The 17536-nt window shown below is 34.8% G+C and overlaps 2 protein-coding genes across 2 annotated transcripts; one reads left to right on the top strand and one right to left on the bottom strand.

Annotated features, from left to right (window-relative positions):
- Positions 1-11927: 11927 nt before the first annotated feature.
- LOC127079138 (polygalacturonase) lies at positions 11928-13961 on the bottom strand. Its single transcript, XM_051019585.1, has 4 exons — positions 13413-13961; positions 12858-13147; positions 12507-12732; positions 11928-12291 (listed from the first exon to the last, which is right to left on the bottom strand). The coding sequence occupies exons 1-4, from the start codon at positions 13863-13865 to the stop codon at positions 12073-12075; spliced, it is 1188 nt and encodes a 395-aa protein (XP_050875542.1). The 5' UTR covers positions 13866-13961; the 3' UTR covers positions 11928-12072.
- Positions 13962-15221: 1260 nt separating this feature from the next.
- LOC127088709 (uncharacterized) lies at positions 15222-16160 on the top strand. Its single transcript, XM_051029328.1, has one exon. The coding sequence runs from the start codon at positions 15222-15224 to the stop codon at positions 16158-16160; it is 939 nt and encodes a 312-aa protein (XP_050885285.1).
- The last annotated feature ends 1376 nt before the right edge of the window (positions 16161-17536 follow it).

The following is a 17536-nucleotide window of genomic DNA, read 5'->3' as shown; positions in this document are numbered from 1 at the left end:
CCATGTAAAAGAAGTGGGAAATGTAGACCTCCTGAGGACACCAGTTCAAGAAAATGTGAGTGTCCCTTTAAGTTGCAAGGTTATATGTTGGCAAATAAGAAATGGAGATTTAATGTCATATGTGGTTTACATAACCATGACTTGTGTAAAAAGTTAACCGGTAATCCAATTACGTGTTGCCTCATGCCGAAAGAGAAGGAATACATTTCAGACATGACATTGAATTTGATTCAATAGAAAAACATACTTGCAACTTTAAAACGTAAAAGACCCAAAAATATCTCAAATATCAAGCAAGCGTATAATATTTGCTACCAATATAACAAGACACTAAGGGGGGATAAAAGTGAAATGCAACAACTATTGAAACCTTTGGATGATAACATTTAAGTTTCTAGGTACTGAACGTGCGAAGCTGGAGTAACTGTTAGAGATATATTTTGGACTCATCCTCATTCCATCAAGTTGTTCAACACGTTTCTTACTATGCTCATCATTGATTCAACGTATAAGACCAACAAGTACAAACTTCAACTATTGGAAATGGTTGGTGTTTCCTCTACTGAAGACCTATTCTGTCGGGTTTGTATTTCTAAAGAGCGAAAAAGAGGAGAATATTACTTGGGCTTTAGAGGTGTGTCGAGCAATGTTGAAGGACCAAGAAGAGATGCCAAAAGTAATTGTTACCGACCACGATACCACTTTGATGAATTCGGTTGCAAATGTATTTCCTACTTCTTATGCATTACTTTGTAGGTATCACATAACAAAGAATGTGAAAAGTCGGGTTAAACCCGTGGTAGGGACGAAACAGATAAAGATCAAAGATGGAAAAATTGTGAAGGCGAGTGTGATAGTGGAAAAAATAATGGATGCATGGAATGTTATAGTAAATTTTTCTACTAAAGAGTTATATGCTGATAGTGTTATACATTTCAGGAAGGTATGCGAGAAATATCCAGATTTGTTGAAATATCTTGAAAGCACAATTTTGGATCAAGTGAAGGAGAAAATTGTTTGTACATGGATCAATCATGTTAGACACATTGAAAATACAACAACAAATCGAGTTGAGTATGCTCATGCTACATTGAAGAATTGGTTGGGAAATAGTTAGGGAGATTTGTGTAGAGATTGGGATTCAGTGAACCAAATGATCCAGAACCAGCATAATGAGATACATACATCATTTGGTCGGAGCATCATAGTTTTGAAACACAGATTTAAAGACAATAATCTTTATTCTTAGTTTGTCGGTAACATATCTCGAGTAGGTTTGAATTATATTTTTTCACGAAGTAAAACAAGTTGATAATGTAGGCTCCTATAGTACAAAGTGTGGTTGTACAATTGTGAAAATCTATGGTCTCCCATGTGCTTGTCTTATAGCAAAGAATGTGAAACTTGGTAGCCCCTTAAGAAAGGATGAAGTTTGTAGTCACTGGAAAAGGCTTAGGTTTGACGATGATGGTGTTATGAAAGACGTAAATCGAATATCTCTATCTTAATCGAATGGGAAGTGATACAAGAGAGGTTTTTGAAAGCCGACAATAATATAAAACTCCACATCAAAGAAAATTTGAGGAAGATTGCTTATCCGAAAACCACTGACTTGAAACCACCATCTCAACCGATAGAAATAAAATGTGCTCCGAAGAAGGTCAAGTCTACACCGAGTGACAATTCAACGGTGCGATCTCCTTCGTATTTTGAATATGACAAAGTTTTTCCGGAATCACCAACTCCAAAATCTAAAAAAAATGTTTTTATAGGAGCTCGCATTAGCAAACTATGGGGAAGAGTCGGTAATGGAAACACTAGTACCCATCCCGAACCCGCTCTGTTTATTTCATTATGTACATGATTATTTAGTTGTTATAATTTGAAATATTAAATATGTAACTAATGTTTTGATATTTTAATTTGTATTTATTATTTAAAATATTTGAAATGTATGTATGTAATTTTTTAAAATTGTTTTATTTTATTATTTGTAATGTAATTTGATTTTGGAAAAAATAAATATTTCTATTAAGAATTGGTTTCTCTAAATGGATGGTGGCGGGGCGGGGATACCCGAACCCAACTCGAACCCGTTTGAGACGAGTTTGAATTTTAATTTTCCACCCCTGTTGGAGTTTGGGGCGGGGAACAAAGATTGTTTAGGGAATCGAGTTTGGGTTGGGGGAGATAAAATTCGTCTCTGACTCGCCTCGTTGTCATGCCTAGTGAGGATGTTGAAGCGTCCACTTGAATATTAAAATGTAATGTTTAATTTTATGTTAACATCACTTATGCAATATTGATTTTATGTTATAATAGTAATTGTATTTTGTCAAAATAGAACTTTTTGATTTTTTGCTTCTGTTTCTGTTTCAGTATGTTATGGAGATGCATCTACAGACAGGTTCAGATCTAAAAAAGTCACGCTCCTAAAGCGTGACTCAAAATTAATATAAAATATGTGTGTTTGGGGTGCGTCCGAAGATACATCTTCAAAATCTGAGGACGTTTTTGTATTTTTCATGTAGTGCCCTGATAATGTATATAGTACATAAGAAATGCCCAATTATTTTTACAAACTCATTACTACTAAAACATGACAATAGCACCAAAACAAGTTAGGTTGATATTGACCTATCTATCTAACTCAACTAAGATTAAATCAAGAGTCTTTAATCAATATTCTACGACCTAAGTAAACAAACAAAATCTAACTTAAATGAATTTTGAGTATTGAAATTAAAAAAAAAACAATTTATAACTTAGTTGCAATACACAATATACATATATACCTTGCCAAATCTACTATGGAATGTGAATGTCCTCTAGAGTCAACATTCATCTCTACTTCGATGTACACCCAATCAGAGGAATCAAATCATCTAGCGTAATCAAATTCTCTCGAATGTGAGTATCGTCAAGAATCATGGCACATTAGGAGGAATCAAATCCCTAATTCGATGTAAACCCCATTGGCAAGATGAAATTCATCGTATACTTAGATTCTCATGGGTATAAATATTCTAAGAGTCATTGCCCATAAAAAAAATCAATACGCTAATCATATATAATATTTTTTAATCGAATCAAACCCTTCGATGTGATGAGTACTTTTGAGTGTGAGGTCCCTCGAGAATCACCATCCATGAGAGGAATCAACTCTTAATCCAATGTAAAATACACTGATGGAAACAAATTCTCCCATGTTAACCAAAATCTCACAAGTGTGAGTATCCTTAAGAATCATCGTTTACCCAGAGAAATTAAACTCATAATCTGTTGTAAAACCCAATGAGAGACATCAAATCATCTGATGTGATCAATTAGAAGGAAGCAAACTCAATAGTGTGAATTCCACCCGACAAAACCACATCCTCATGTGTAAAATCCATCGAAGGGAATCAAATTCTCCAATGTAAACTCGCATGGAGAAATCGAACCCTTGACTGTAACCCTCACAATATCTTATCATACTTTACTTTTCACTATTGAAGTTCATAAAATATGGTATTAGCTAACCACCATAGTGATTCTTTACTGGATCAAGATTCTTAAACATAATTTGAATCTTATAATTTCTTTACTAATTCATAAAAAACATCCATTATCCATTTCTTTTTAAATTTACTTGCATACATATCAGTTAGACATTAATCAATATTTGAAGGGGAAAATAACTAGTTCAACTTTTCATATCCTTCACATAACATTTGTCTTGCCATGTTATCAATCTAATTTTTCTATCTTAATTACTTATTCATCAATTTATTAAAATTAGTGTTATGGCTAAATCAGTTGACTCTACTTTTAAATAGCACTTAAACTAGTTCAATCCAAGCAATATACAGGAAGATATGACCAAAATTTCAGATCAACATCATGCATAATAGTTAATCACTATCTAAAATTTACAACACAACTATCTCAATCAAACTTAACGAAATCAAGTAACATTAGTGTCTATTTCATGCATCGTTTTGTTTAGTTTCTAGTAGTTCAAGTTTTATTTTAAAAAATATACATATGGAGAAAGTTATCACGAAATTACAATGAATATGACATATAAATTCACCGACAATTTTCATTTCTCAATTTTGAAACTCTTATTTCTTACACTATACTTGGCTAAATTAAATCCTTTTAGAGTCTATTTCCCGATAATTTTCTGTCCAATTTCTAATCGCCTAAGTTTCACTTTTAAACTATATATGTAGCAAAAGTTATAAGCAGAACACTAATAAGATGTTCTAATTAGAAGTAGCAGAATTTTCATCCTACCTCTTTGGGAGTAGATTCTCTCCCATGAAGTATGCTTACTGTGAAGTTTCAACCACAAGATAAAAAAATTAAAAATTAAAAAAATATAAAAGTATAAAATTTTAATGGTGTAGATTGAGACTGTTCCCCTCCCGTCAAATTCAGACGGGAGAGAATCCTTTCCCTACCTCTTTCTTTAACTAATCCAATATAATTTCTTCATTTAACAAATACAAAAAAAATGAGGATTTCTTAATGCACCATTTATGTTTCTTAGCCACCACACAAAATTATTTAAATATCCTTAGATTTTGGAGATGCATTTTCAGATGCATTAAATTCTGAATGAATGTTAAAATATTCTAAAGATTCATCTTTGTAACAATTTAAAATATATTATACATCACACTCAGAAGTTATTATACACATGAATTTGACCAGAGATGCATCTTCGTGAATATTTCAGAGATACATCTCGATAACGTTTTAGAATATAACTTTTCATGATATATTATATTTACGTGTATTTAGATGCAGATTTAAACAATACCATACAATCGAAAATAAAAAATAGACATATATAAATCTAGATGGTTCAAAAATGCCATATATATATATATATATATATATATATATATATATATATATATATATATATATATATATATATATATATATATAATATATATATATATATATATAGAGAGAGAGAGAGAGAGAGAGAGAGAGAGAGAGAGAGAGAGAGAGAGAGAGAGAGAGAGAGAGAGAGAGAGAGAGAGAGAGAGAGAGAGAGAGAGAGAGAAGAGAGAGAGAGGAGAGAGAGAGAGAGAGAGAGAGAGAGAGAGAGAGAGAGAGAGAGAGAGAGAGAGAGAGAGAGAGAGAGAGAGAGAGAGAGTTTTTTTACCAAAATAACCCAGTTTTTAAAAAAAAATCTTAAACTACCCCACTTTTAAGAGGAGGCGGCAAATGAATTGGCGCCTGCTCTTAAACTTAGAGAGGAGACGCCAATTGAATTGGCTAGTCCACCTTGTGTTGTCAATCCAATTGGCGCCTATGTGTTAAGTTTTAAAGGAGGCGCCAATTGGTCTGACACCTGTGCGTGTTTCGTAATTTTTTTTGAAAAGTATTGTACATGATAGATAAAGTCGAAATCGGACCAATTCATATTAATATTAATACCCGTTTACACAAAAACGAATAATGTCGATGACCGGGATCACCTAACCGATCTCCGGTCCCACATCCCCTAGCTACCCGAACTTGTGACTCTAACCCACGTTGATGATTCACCCCAGGTGTTTAAGTATCTGAGGGCCCAGGAACATCACCACCAACTGCAGGAGATTGCATGAGATAGTCATACAAATCAGCGTAGTCTTGTGTATGCATCAAAGAGATACCGCCATAGATGAGTGCATGACCATACCAGAGTAATTGGACTGTGTTTGAGTTGTTGGAGGGCGACCGGGACGATTGAAGGGAGACATTGGTGTGAATGATGCGTTGAGGAAATATTTAAATGATTGTTGTGGTGTTTGGTAGACATAGGGTTGTTGAAGGTTTTGGTTTTGAGATGTTTGGGCTTCTTGGCTATGGTAGGAGGAGGGACGATTGGTGTTAAATGATCGTTGAGTGTTTTGGCTAAGGCGGCTATGGTAGGGTGATGTGTTGGGTGCATAACGATTTTGGGTGTCTTGATGATGATCTAGTTGTTGGTGGTGGTACGAGGTATGCTCTTGGTATTATGGTTGGGTATATAACATGTTAGGGTTGTATGTTTGTGTGTTTGTGGATCAGAAATTTTGATGGATAAGGGGTTGTGAGTAGTCGGTCTGACAATGTTGTTGGGGGTTAGATGTTGAGCCTTCTGGTGTGTAAGTTGCATGGTGTAGGTCGTATAGGTACATATCCTCGGCGATGAACTCAAATCCAACTGATCTATACCAAGTCATATAATTACGACTTGGTTTTTCTTCAGTTGGCACCACAACGTCTATTAAGACATGGTCTTGGTGGTGCTTCCATTTGCGACACTCAGATCTAGCAAAGCTTTGCCATGAGTTAAAGTTCCATTGGTCGTTAACTTTGCGTAGATGTCATTCTCCTGGGTTTTCCGGGGGATCTGAGATGTGTTGAAGCATACCGAACTGCAATTTAACACGATCACTATTGTGCATCTCCACAGTGGTGAATCTTATAATCGGTGTGCATGCAGTCCAAACAACGGCGTCTTGTTCGTTGTTTTCATGGTCATGATCCAAATTTAGATATGGACGCCAAATGAACTGAAATGTGAATATATATTAGATTATAAATTTGATAGAAGAAATTAACAAATTATTACGAAATAATTAGGTTAATGACCATGCATCTATCGGTCGAAGGTGATCCAAGAGATTGCGATACTGAGTAATACAATGTTTAGGACATCTGTTATAACTCATACCACGTGTCGACCATCTGCACCATAAAAGTAAAAATATTATTTAGAAATAATAATCGGTAAAGTAAGTAAATATAATCCATTTTTAAGAACTTGCTTTTGTGCATACATGAATGTGAATGAGTTGTTGTTGACGGGCGCTAGGGACGGTAGTCTGGACCAACCCCATGCTTGGAGCAAAACAGCACATCCAAAAAATATGGATGTGTCTTTGTGTGCATTTTTACACAAAAAGCTATAAAGATAAGCCAAACAAGCGGACCCCCAACTGTAACTTCCTATTCTATCTACACGTCTTAGTAAAGGTAAATACATAACATGCATACTAGAACCACTACCTTCGGGAAATAAAAATGAACCAATTAAAAGCATTATGTAACACCTATTTTTTATTATTTGAGTCTCTTAGATAGAATTCTCATATAACTGTAAGTTGTTATAATATGTCTTAAGGCGTGAAAGGAGTATATCTTGACCTCTCGAGTTATCATCTACCAAATCAGCATCCAAGAGGTCCATGCAAATTGAATTCGCATAGTTGGTTTTACCATTTACCGCCTTACCTTTGATAGGCAGTCCCAATAACATGTAGACGTCTTCTAACGTCACGGTACATTCACCGGTTAGAAACCAAAATGTGTGTGTCTCGGGACATCATCTTTCACATAACGCAAGAATAAATTTATTATCCACCGGACAAGACATTATTTTGCTTATATGTCCAAAATCGGCAAGTTCGACATACGGTTGAATCATCGGGTCCATGTGTACAAATTCGTGGACCCGAGTTCGAAACCTAGAAACATCCTAAAAAAGAACCAACAAAATATGTTACTTTATAAAAGATAAACAACAAATTAAGTATCGCTATTAAAAATTATTCTAGAAAAATAATATAAGAATTAAACGCTTACATAAGTTGCTCTATTTGCAACTATGCCTCTGTACGATTCACCCATAGTGAGGAGAGACATCTTGTCGGAGTAAATATTTGAAACAATGGTTATTGCAGATGAAAGAGTTGTTGTAGAGGAAGAAGTGATTGTTGGTGAGAAAAAAATGTGAGAGTTGCATGGCTATTTATAATTAGCGACATGCAAATACATGTAAAAGTTTGAATGAATGGACGGTAGTGCTTGCATGCATGCTTCATCTTCACCTAGTCTGGCGCCTGCATGACTCTGCATGATTAGTTACGAGGTCTGCAAGGAAGACATGGTAGCGCCAATTGGACTGACGCCCATATACAAGGAATACAAGCTAACGCCAATTGGACTGGAGCTAGGCTTGCATGTTTGACACATCACTTACCTCTAGCTTGCATGCTTGACGCATCACTTACCTATTTAAGTGTCTTACTATCTACATCAAACAATCAACATAAATTCATCTGCACCAAAAAAATATTACTTTTCATCTGCACAAGAAATATTACAATATCATCTGCACCAAAATATATTATCAATGCTCACTGCAACGGTGAGACATATGAGTCTGATCTATACAAGTTTTGTTTTCGAAACACTGATACTATCCGACTTACGATCAAGAGAAATTCAGATTTCTTGTATTTGAAAAAACGAATTGAATCCTGCATAGGATCTGGTCTTGTGTCACAAATCACGTATCAAAATCCAATTTTTTTTAGAACAATCAATGCAAATTTTTCCCGCTAAAGGTACGGGACGATGATGATGTTGAATATATGTTTGATAGTCACGAACATTCTGGTTGCAACTCTATTGAGTTGTATATTACTCTTCAACCAAGTATACAATCTCAGATAACTAGTCAAGTTGAATATGATGAATTTGATTCAGAAAACTCAGATGAAGCCGACGCAGAAGTAGAAGCAGAAGTCAACGTCGTTGGTGAAGAAGAAAAAGAGACCGAGACATAGGTCGATCATATGTTGAACAACAACATTGAAGATGGCGATCATCCAACGCCATTACCTCCAAGTCATGTATATAATCCGCCTCAACATATGACAAACATGGATCTGCATGAAGATGAAACATCCAACAATGTTTTTTATAACCCGTATCCACGATCAGAGGGTGAGTTAAAAGTGGGAGATATGTTCCGCACTAAAGAAGAATGTGTGCGAGCTATCAAAAAATTTCACATGAATAACTCTGCTGATTTCACCGTGAAACACACTGATTCGAAAAGGTATGTCATCGAATGCCGTAACATCCTTTGCAAGTTTCCGTTGGTTACGTCTCACAAAAAGAGAAGCGACTCTTGGGAGATAGCTTCTATAGACCCACCTCACAGTTGCATTGTAACTAATGTTGAGCAAGATCACCGTAAATTAAGCGCTGCATTGATATGTCAAGACATTTTGTCGCTTGTTAACAAACACCCATCAGTGAAGTGAGTATAATAATATCTCATATTATCACAAGATATAATTATACTCCATCTTACAAGAAAGTGTGGATTGCAAGGACAAAGACCGTTGAACAGGTATTCGACAATTGGGAGGATTCATACAAAGAATTGCCACCGTTTTTATGAGCCCTAAAAACATACGTACCAGGAACTGTTGCAATTATGGAGACATTATCAACATTTACGCTAGACAGAACCTGTGTTGCTGGAAATAGAATCTTTCACCGCCTTTTTTGGGCGTTTGAACTGTGCATCAAAGGTTTTTCATTCTGCAAACCTATTATTCAAATTGATGGAACATGGTTATACGGCAAATATAAGGGTATTTTGCTTATGGATGTTGCACAAGACGACAACAATAATGTCTTTCACATTTCCTTTGCTCTGGTTGAAGGTGAAACCGCTGGTGGTTGGGATTTCTTTCTTCGACATCTCAGAACACATGTCTCTCCATAAGCCAATCTCTGTTTGATTTCAGATAGACATGCTTCCATTGAGAGTGCTTACAAAAGCCATGATAACGGATGACATGATCCTCCTTCTACCCATGTCTATTGCATTAGACATATCGCACAAAACTTCATGCGTGCAATCAAAGATAAGAACATTCGCAAAAAAGTGGTGAATGCATGGTATGCTCTAAATCAGCCGTCATTTTAACATTACCGTGATAAAATTAGATTGTCTAATGCAAATGCAGGAAGATGGGTGGATAACATACAAGTAGAGCAGTAGACAAGGGCATTTGACAGAGGCTATCGATGGGGACACATGACAACAAACCTTGTGGAATGCATGAACGACGTATTCAAAGGCATTAGAAATCTACCAATAACCACTTTGGTCAGAATAACCTATTTTAGGTTGGCTTCTACCATCGCAACCAGAGGTGAAAGATGGAGTGCAATGTTAATGTCGGGTTAAATATTCAGTGAATGTTGTATGAAAGTGATGAAAGAGGAAAATATCAAAGCTAGCACACACACACTGTTACAATCTTTGACCGTCATAGGAAAATTTCAGTGTATAGGAAACAATGGACCACAATGAGGGGAGACCAAATTTATCCTATGCTGTCAAACTAAACAGAAGTTGGTGCGATTGTGGAAAGTTCCAGGCCTTCCGTATTCCTTGCTCCCATGTTATTGCGGCATGCACACATACTCGCCAGGACGCTTACAGCCATCTATCTGATGTTTACAAGACCATTACCGTCATGAATGTGTATAACAAAAGCTTCTCAGTGCTACCAATTGAGGAATACTGACCTCCATATGAAGGTGACATAGTTTGACACGACAATGAGATGCGAAGAAAGAAAAAATGACGGTCAAACAGCACGCATATTAGAATAAAAATGGATACGACTGATAAAATGATAAAACTATGTAGTATATGTCGTCAACCAGGACAGAATAAGAACAAATGTCCCAATCTATGAGCAACATCTGCATCATAATCTTTTTGTAACCTTGGATTTTTCTATATCATTATCTTTTTGTTACAACAAGGTTAACAACAAACATCACCACAACATAAGCAAACTTAAAACAGAATATTTCTAACTAATTACAACAATCAAACTGATGTCATCTCGTCCAAACATCATTTTCCTAGCATCCTTATCAGTTTTGACTCACACCCAACCAAATATACTATCGAGTCTCTCAATACTTTTAATTTTTCTCCTTCTGGTATTTTTCCATCTAACCAACGAACTAACCCCCTCTTCAGTTGATCGAAACTACAGATGTTCCAGAAGAGCATCAACATCGGAGGCTTGTCTCTCGAATAAATCACTTTTCCATAGTGACGACGAACACCAAACATGTTTGCAATATGACGAAATGAGATGTGGAAAAATGAATCACACAACACATCTATTTATAACAAAAAAATTTCACATTACACTGAGGCGTCATACCAATTGGCGCATCATCTTCCAAAATAACACATGGGCGCCAATTCGATTGGCAGCACCATGTGCTGTAGCCAATACAATTGCCGCCTCCACTTAAAGTTTAAGGGTAGACGCCAATTGGTCTGACGCCTATGTCTTACGTGATTTTTTTTTTGAAACTCGGATAGTTTGAGATTTTTTTTTTTAAAACTAGGTTATTTTGAGATTTTTTTTGAAAAAGTGGGATATTTTAGTAAAAATTTCATATATATATATATATATATATATATATATATATATATATATATATATATATATATATATATATATATATATATTAATTAAAAAAACTCAAAATATTTATAATTCCAAATGTTATTCTCTTCTTCCTCTCTAAATATTAAAGAAATTAAAAATAGTAATTGTAGTATTAAATATGTTTGTAGTCCTCTTAAATATTTGATATTTTATTTTTAGTCTCTTAAATTATTTTTATTTTTTTTAAAATAGTTTTCATAAAATTTTGGATTCACATTTTTGATTCCTCCTATAACTTAACGATAAAATTAATAACTATTTTTACATCGATTTATTATTTAACAACAGAATTAACGAATTAACGAAGGTTTTAGCATAAGGGATAAAAAATGTGAATGAAATTTTTTATAAGAATCATCTTTAAAAAAAAATTAATTAAAAGACTACAAATAAAATATTACATATTAAAAATATATCTAACCTTAATTTTTAGAGAAAAATTGAGACGATACTAAAAGGTTACCCTTAAATATTTTGTCACATCACACAACTATCTCCAAAGATGAAAGACAATTTATCTTTGTACAAGACAAGATAAATTTCAATAAATAAAAATAATATATAAGCAGATGAAATATTGATGAATTATATAAGTTTTTAATGAGGAAGTAACCCAGCATTACAAGTTTTAGTATATAATTAAGAATATTTATGTTATTCACAATAATAACGAAAAGAAACTTTTAATAATGTTTATCTTTAATTTGAAGTTATATCCAACACTTATTGTGTGTGTATTTTTCAAAGTTTTGATTCAAAAGCAACTCTTTGGAATGACCACTCCAGTGCTGCTTCCACCAACATTTGTACAAGATGATTTTCCAGACCCTCTTAGATAAACGAGCTTTATATCATGAAGTTTAAGACCCTCACATGGCTTGCTTTCACTGCAATCAAATTTGATAGCTACTGGACTTGCTGAAGTTCCTTTTATGTGTTCATATGATACACCACTTATTTTCACTCCAGAACTCTGTTTTGAAATAAAGTTATATTTTATAACAGAAAATATTATTGAATTAAAATATAAATAAATAATATGTTACTTTTAAAACTTGCAAGAAAGATCTATACTAGTACTAATACCATCTAGCTGAAATTAAGTAGTCATTGATTACTGTTTTTTTTAGTTTGTATGTTTAATCTGAACATCATTGGTATTGGTAATATGTAGAGAAAGTAACTAACCTGGTGAGGACATTCCCTTTTGGAGCAATATCTTTGATCAATAATGATTGGATTGTAAACATTTTGCATTATGAGGTTCCTAAACTCAATGTCTCTTGCATATCCATTGCTTGGTTTTGCCCATGATTTTATTCTCACACCATTATCTGTTTTCGTAAACACTGAATCTGTCACTGTTATGTTCTCAACTCCAGCTTCATTTGAATAGCTGCCCAAACTTCCAATGCTGCATTTACATATAAAGCCAAAAGAGATAAATGTCAAGTCTCAATCGAATTGGAACATTGTTTTGACTCATTGAATAATCGATGTATCTGATCTATATAAAAATGATGGTAACAACTTAATTACCTAATGCCATGACCAGGGCCACAAGCAATTCGCTCGATCCACACATGAGTTGTACCTTGATTTATGGATATGCAATCATCACCTGTCATTATGGTAGCATGGCTGATAGTAACTTGAGTTGAAAATTGCACATTTATTCCATCTGTGTTTGGGCTTCTACTAGGAGCTTTGATATTCACATCTTTTATCACAACATTTTTGCAATGGTCCACTGCAATGTGTATTGACTTGCTGTTTAATGATGTTAATCCACTAACCAGCACATTCTTGGACCAACTAAATGATATAGACTGCAAAATAATAAAACCGTCTGTTAGTAAAGTCCTGAGTCCTCTGAGTGTGCTCCTCTCAAGATCTCAGATTCAAATTCTACTAAGTATTAACAATTAGGTCTGTGCTCCTCTCAAGAGCTCAGATTCGAATTCTACTAAGTATTAACAATTTATGTGTTGAGTCAGTTCATAACTCTGACTTCAAATAGTCCTCTGCTACGGTTAGATACCGAGTTTTCAAAAAAAATATGAAATTTAATGCACTTAAAAGATATAGACATACCCTTGCTCCGGGAGGACAACTTTTTCCAGCTTTTCTACAATGCCAATAGTCATCACCCTTTCCATCAATAGTCCCACCATAAATAGAAACCCTATTAACCTTCATAAACAAGATCCAATATCCTGAACTACCTAGTGACACATAACTTGAAGGTGCAACTATAGTACCCTCAATTTTAAAATCAATCTTGTTGATGCAAGGACCCCAAAATGTGACTTGTTTCAACAAGAAACTTCCTTGAGGAACATGAATTGTGGATGCTTCATTTGATTTGCATGCTGAAGACCATGCACTTAGAAAATGTTTGGTTGAGTCTTGTTTGCCATCAGGTTTTGCACCAAAGCTAACCACATTGATGGAGACAGCATTTGAAGTTTCAAACAAGATGATGATGATGAATAATGTGGCTGAAAATAGAAAGATGTGAATCTTTTTATGAAACATGGTAATCATAAGTTTGTGATAGATTAAGAATAATTGATTTATTTATATTTATGGTTAAATGTAAAAGGTATGTATGTATTGGGGACAAGCACAGGGATGATATTTATTATCACATGGTTGGAAGTACAGACCAAGTTAAGTATGGATTAAGTTGCTTAATAATCTCATATTTTTAAGCCTTAATTAGTTGTATAACATATGCGCCCAAGAGGATTTATCTCTGAAATTAATCTGTTTAACAGAAGAAATTAAGATTTAGAAGAATTAAGTAATTATTTAGTGAATTACATTTTTCATAATTAGATGATATTTGACATCGATAAATTATACTTGTTTTAACTAGAATATATTTGTTCATAATTAATGAAATTTGTCTTAAATAGTTACACACTTGTCATTATTATTAACACTTGTTATAATTAACCTGACACTTGTATTAATTGTTGATGTTTTGTAATTTAGTAGAGGTCAAATCAATGCATGGTGAATTTAGTGGGAATAAATCCATGTGTAGGGAAATTAGGATGGTGAAGGTCATGTGTAAGGGAAAATAAGGATGGTGAAGGCCATGTGTAATGAGTTAAGGATGATTAAACAATTAAATAATTAATTTTGCATGCAAGCCAACTCATTCTCTCAATTTCTTCCATTAAAAGAAATTGTTGGTTAGTTTGAGACATTTGTGAGGGGAAAAATCCGTCGTTAAATTTATATATTGTTTGGGGTTTATTTCCTCATAATGTGTAAAATAAAAAATAAAAAAATAAAAAAATAAATTGTGTGGGGCAATCCCTTAAGAAGAGATATTTGAATTTTGAAATTGACCATTTGTGAAGGAAAACTTATAGCTAAAAGTTTCAATAACATTAGCAAGGAAAAATCCTTAACTAATAGTTTTAGTAATTTTAAAATTGTCATATCATAACTATCTTGTGTCAGTCACTTTAATAAAGGTGTTTATATTGTTGAAATATTAAACTTGATTTGGGCCTAATTTTATTATTTGATTTTGGACTTAGTTATTTGGGCTTAGTTTATATTGGATAATGTTTCTAGAAAAGTCTTGTAGTATTTAGAGTATCTAGATATTTCTTAAGATTGTAATATTTTCTAGAATACTCTTTGAATATCTAGAATTGAGAACTCTTTAGAATTAGTGTGTCTAGAGTTCTCCTTAGAGTACTATAAATAGAGATGTAATCCAACACTTTTGAATCAAGCAAAATACAAAGTTCTCTCTTCCATAAATAATTCTCCTACCTACCAAGTTTTTATTCAAGCCTCTAATATTCTCACACACTTTTCCTAAACACAAAAGGGTCTATTTCCAACAAAGTGGCATCAGAGCTTCAAGGTCCTAAAAAAATGGCGAATGGAGGTTTTCCTTTTCAAATGCCGATGCTCACAAAGAACAACTATGACAATTGGAGTATCAAGATGAAGGCGCTACTAGGAGCTCAAGATGTGTGGGATATCGTTGAGAAAGGCTTCAATGAGCAAGATGAAGTCTCGCTAAGCCAAGGTGTAAATGAGACATTGAGGGAGTCAAGAAAGAGAGACAAGACAACTCTCTTCCTCATTTATCAATCGGTGGATGAAGATACATTTGAGAAGATCTCCAACGCAACGACGACCAAAGAAGCATGGGACAAACTTCAAACTTGCAACAAAGGAGTGGAACAGGTGAAAAAGATTCGTCTTCAAACTCTTAGAGGTGATTTTGAACGTTTATTTATGGAAGAGTCCGAGTCAATTTCTGATTATTTTTCTCGAGTATTGGCCGTAGTCAATCAACTTAAAAGAAATGGTGAAGATGTTGATGAGGTAAAAGTCATGGAGAAAATACTTCGTACTTTAAATCCAAGTTTTGACTTCATTGTTACCAACATTGAAGAAAACGAGGATTTAAAGACCATGACTATTGAGCAACTCATGGGTTCCTTACAAGCATACAAAGAAAAACAAAAGAGAAAAATTAAACAAAAGGAGGCTATGGAGAAACTACTACAACTCAACATAAAGGAAGCAAATTATGCGAATTACAAGAGCCAAAGAGGACGAGGTCGTGGCCAAGATCGTGGGCGTGGACGAGGACATGGAGGAGAAGGAAGAGGCAGTTACAACAACTACTCTAACAATGGAGAAAGAAGTTGGAATCCACAAGCAACAAGAGGTCGTGGAAGAGGAAATTCATGGTCGAGGTGTGAGAAATCACAAATCAAGTGCTTTAACTCAACAAGATCGGTCACTATGCATCTGAGTGTAGATTCTCGAAGAAAGTTGTGGAGAAAGCTAACTTTGTAGAAGAAAAAGGCAGAGAAGAAGAAACTTTGTTGCTCGCGTGCCAAAACCAAGTTGAAGAGAAAAGAAACAAATGGTACCTCGACACCGGCGCAAGCAATCACATGTGTGGCGATCGAAGCATGTTTGTAGAGATCAATGAAGCGACAACTGGAAATGTCTCATTTGGAGATGACTCAAAGATACCGGTCAAAGGAAAAGGTAAAGTTCTTATACGCTTAAATAATGGGAGTCATCAATTCATATCCAATGTCTATTATGTTCCTAACATGAAGAATAATATTTTGAGTTTGGGACAATTATTAGAGAAAGGCTATGACATCCACTTGAAAGAACATAGTCTTTTCTTAAGAGATTGTAGACATAACTTGATTGCTAAGGTGCCTATGTCAAATAATAGAATGTTCCTCTTGAACATTCAAAATGATGTTGCAAAGTGTCTCAAGACTTGCTATACCAACTCTTCGTGGCTATGGCATCTACGATTCGGACATCTCAACTTCGATAGTCTAAAATGTTTGTCAAGGAAGGAAATGGTGAGAGGCTTGCCTAGTATAAACCACCCAGACCAACTATGTGAAGGATGTCTAGTTGGGAAGCAATTTCGGAAAAGCTTTCCAAAGGAATCAACGTCAAGAGCGATAAAACCGCTAGAGCTCATACACACTGATGTCTGTGGACCAATCAATCCAAACTCTTTTGGTAAGAGTAAATACTTTCTCCTCTTTATTGATGATTATTCTAGAAAAACATGGGTTTATTTCTTGAAGGAGAAGTCAGAAGTGTTTGAAAATTTTAAGAAGTTCAAAGCCCTTGTGGAGAAAGAAAGTGGTCTTTCCATTAAGGCCATGAGATCTGACCGAGGAGGAGAGTTCATTTCAAATGAGTTCCAAAAATATTGTGAAGGCCATGGAATCCGCCGCCCACTAATAGTGCCAAGATCACCACAACAAAATGGAGTAGCAGAGAGAAAGAATCGGACCATACTTAACATGGTGCGAATCATGCTTAAGAGCAAGAAGATGCCGAGAGAGTTTTGGGCCGAAGTAGTGGCATGTGCGGTTTATCTGACAAATCGTTCCCCAACAAGAAGTGTGCATGAGAAGACACCACAAGAAGCGTGGAGTGGAAGGAAGCCTGGGATCTCTCACCTCAAAGTGTTTGGAAGCATTGCCTATACTCACGTTCCTGATGAAAGGATAACAAAGCTCGATGATAAAAGTGAGAAGTATGTATTCGTCGGTTACGACTCAAGCTCCAAAGGGTACAAGCTCTATAATCCAAATAGTGGAAAGATCGTCATAAGTCGTGACGTGGAGTTCGAAGAAGAAGATTGTTGGGATTGGAGTCTTCAAGAAGACAGGTACAATTTTATTCCT

The sequence above is a fragment of the Lathyrus oleraceus genome, chromosome 1, assembly GCF_024323335.1.
Source record: "Lathyrus oleraceus cultivar Zhongwan6 chromosome 1, CAAS_Psat_ZW6_1.0, whole genome shotgun sequence".
Lineage (NCBI taxonomy): Eukaryota > Viridiplantae > Streptophyta > Magnoliopsida > Fabales > Fabaceae > Lathyrus > Lathyrus oleraceus.
Note: the sequence above shows the minus strand (reverse complement) of the source record. Positions and strands in the feature narration are given on the sequence as shown.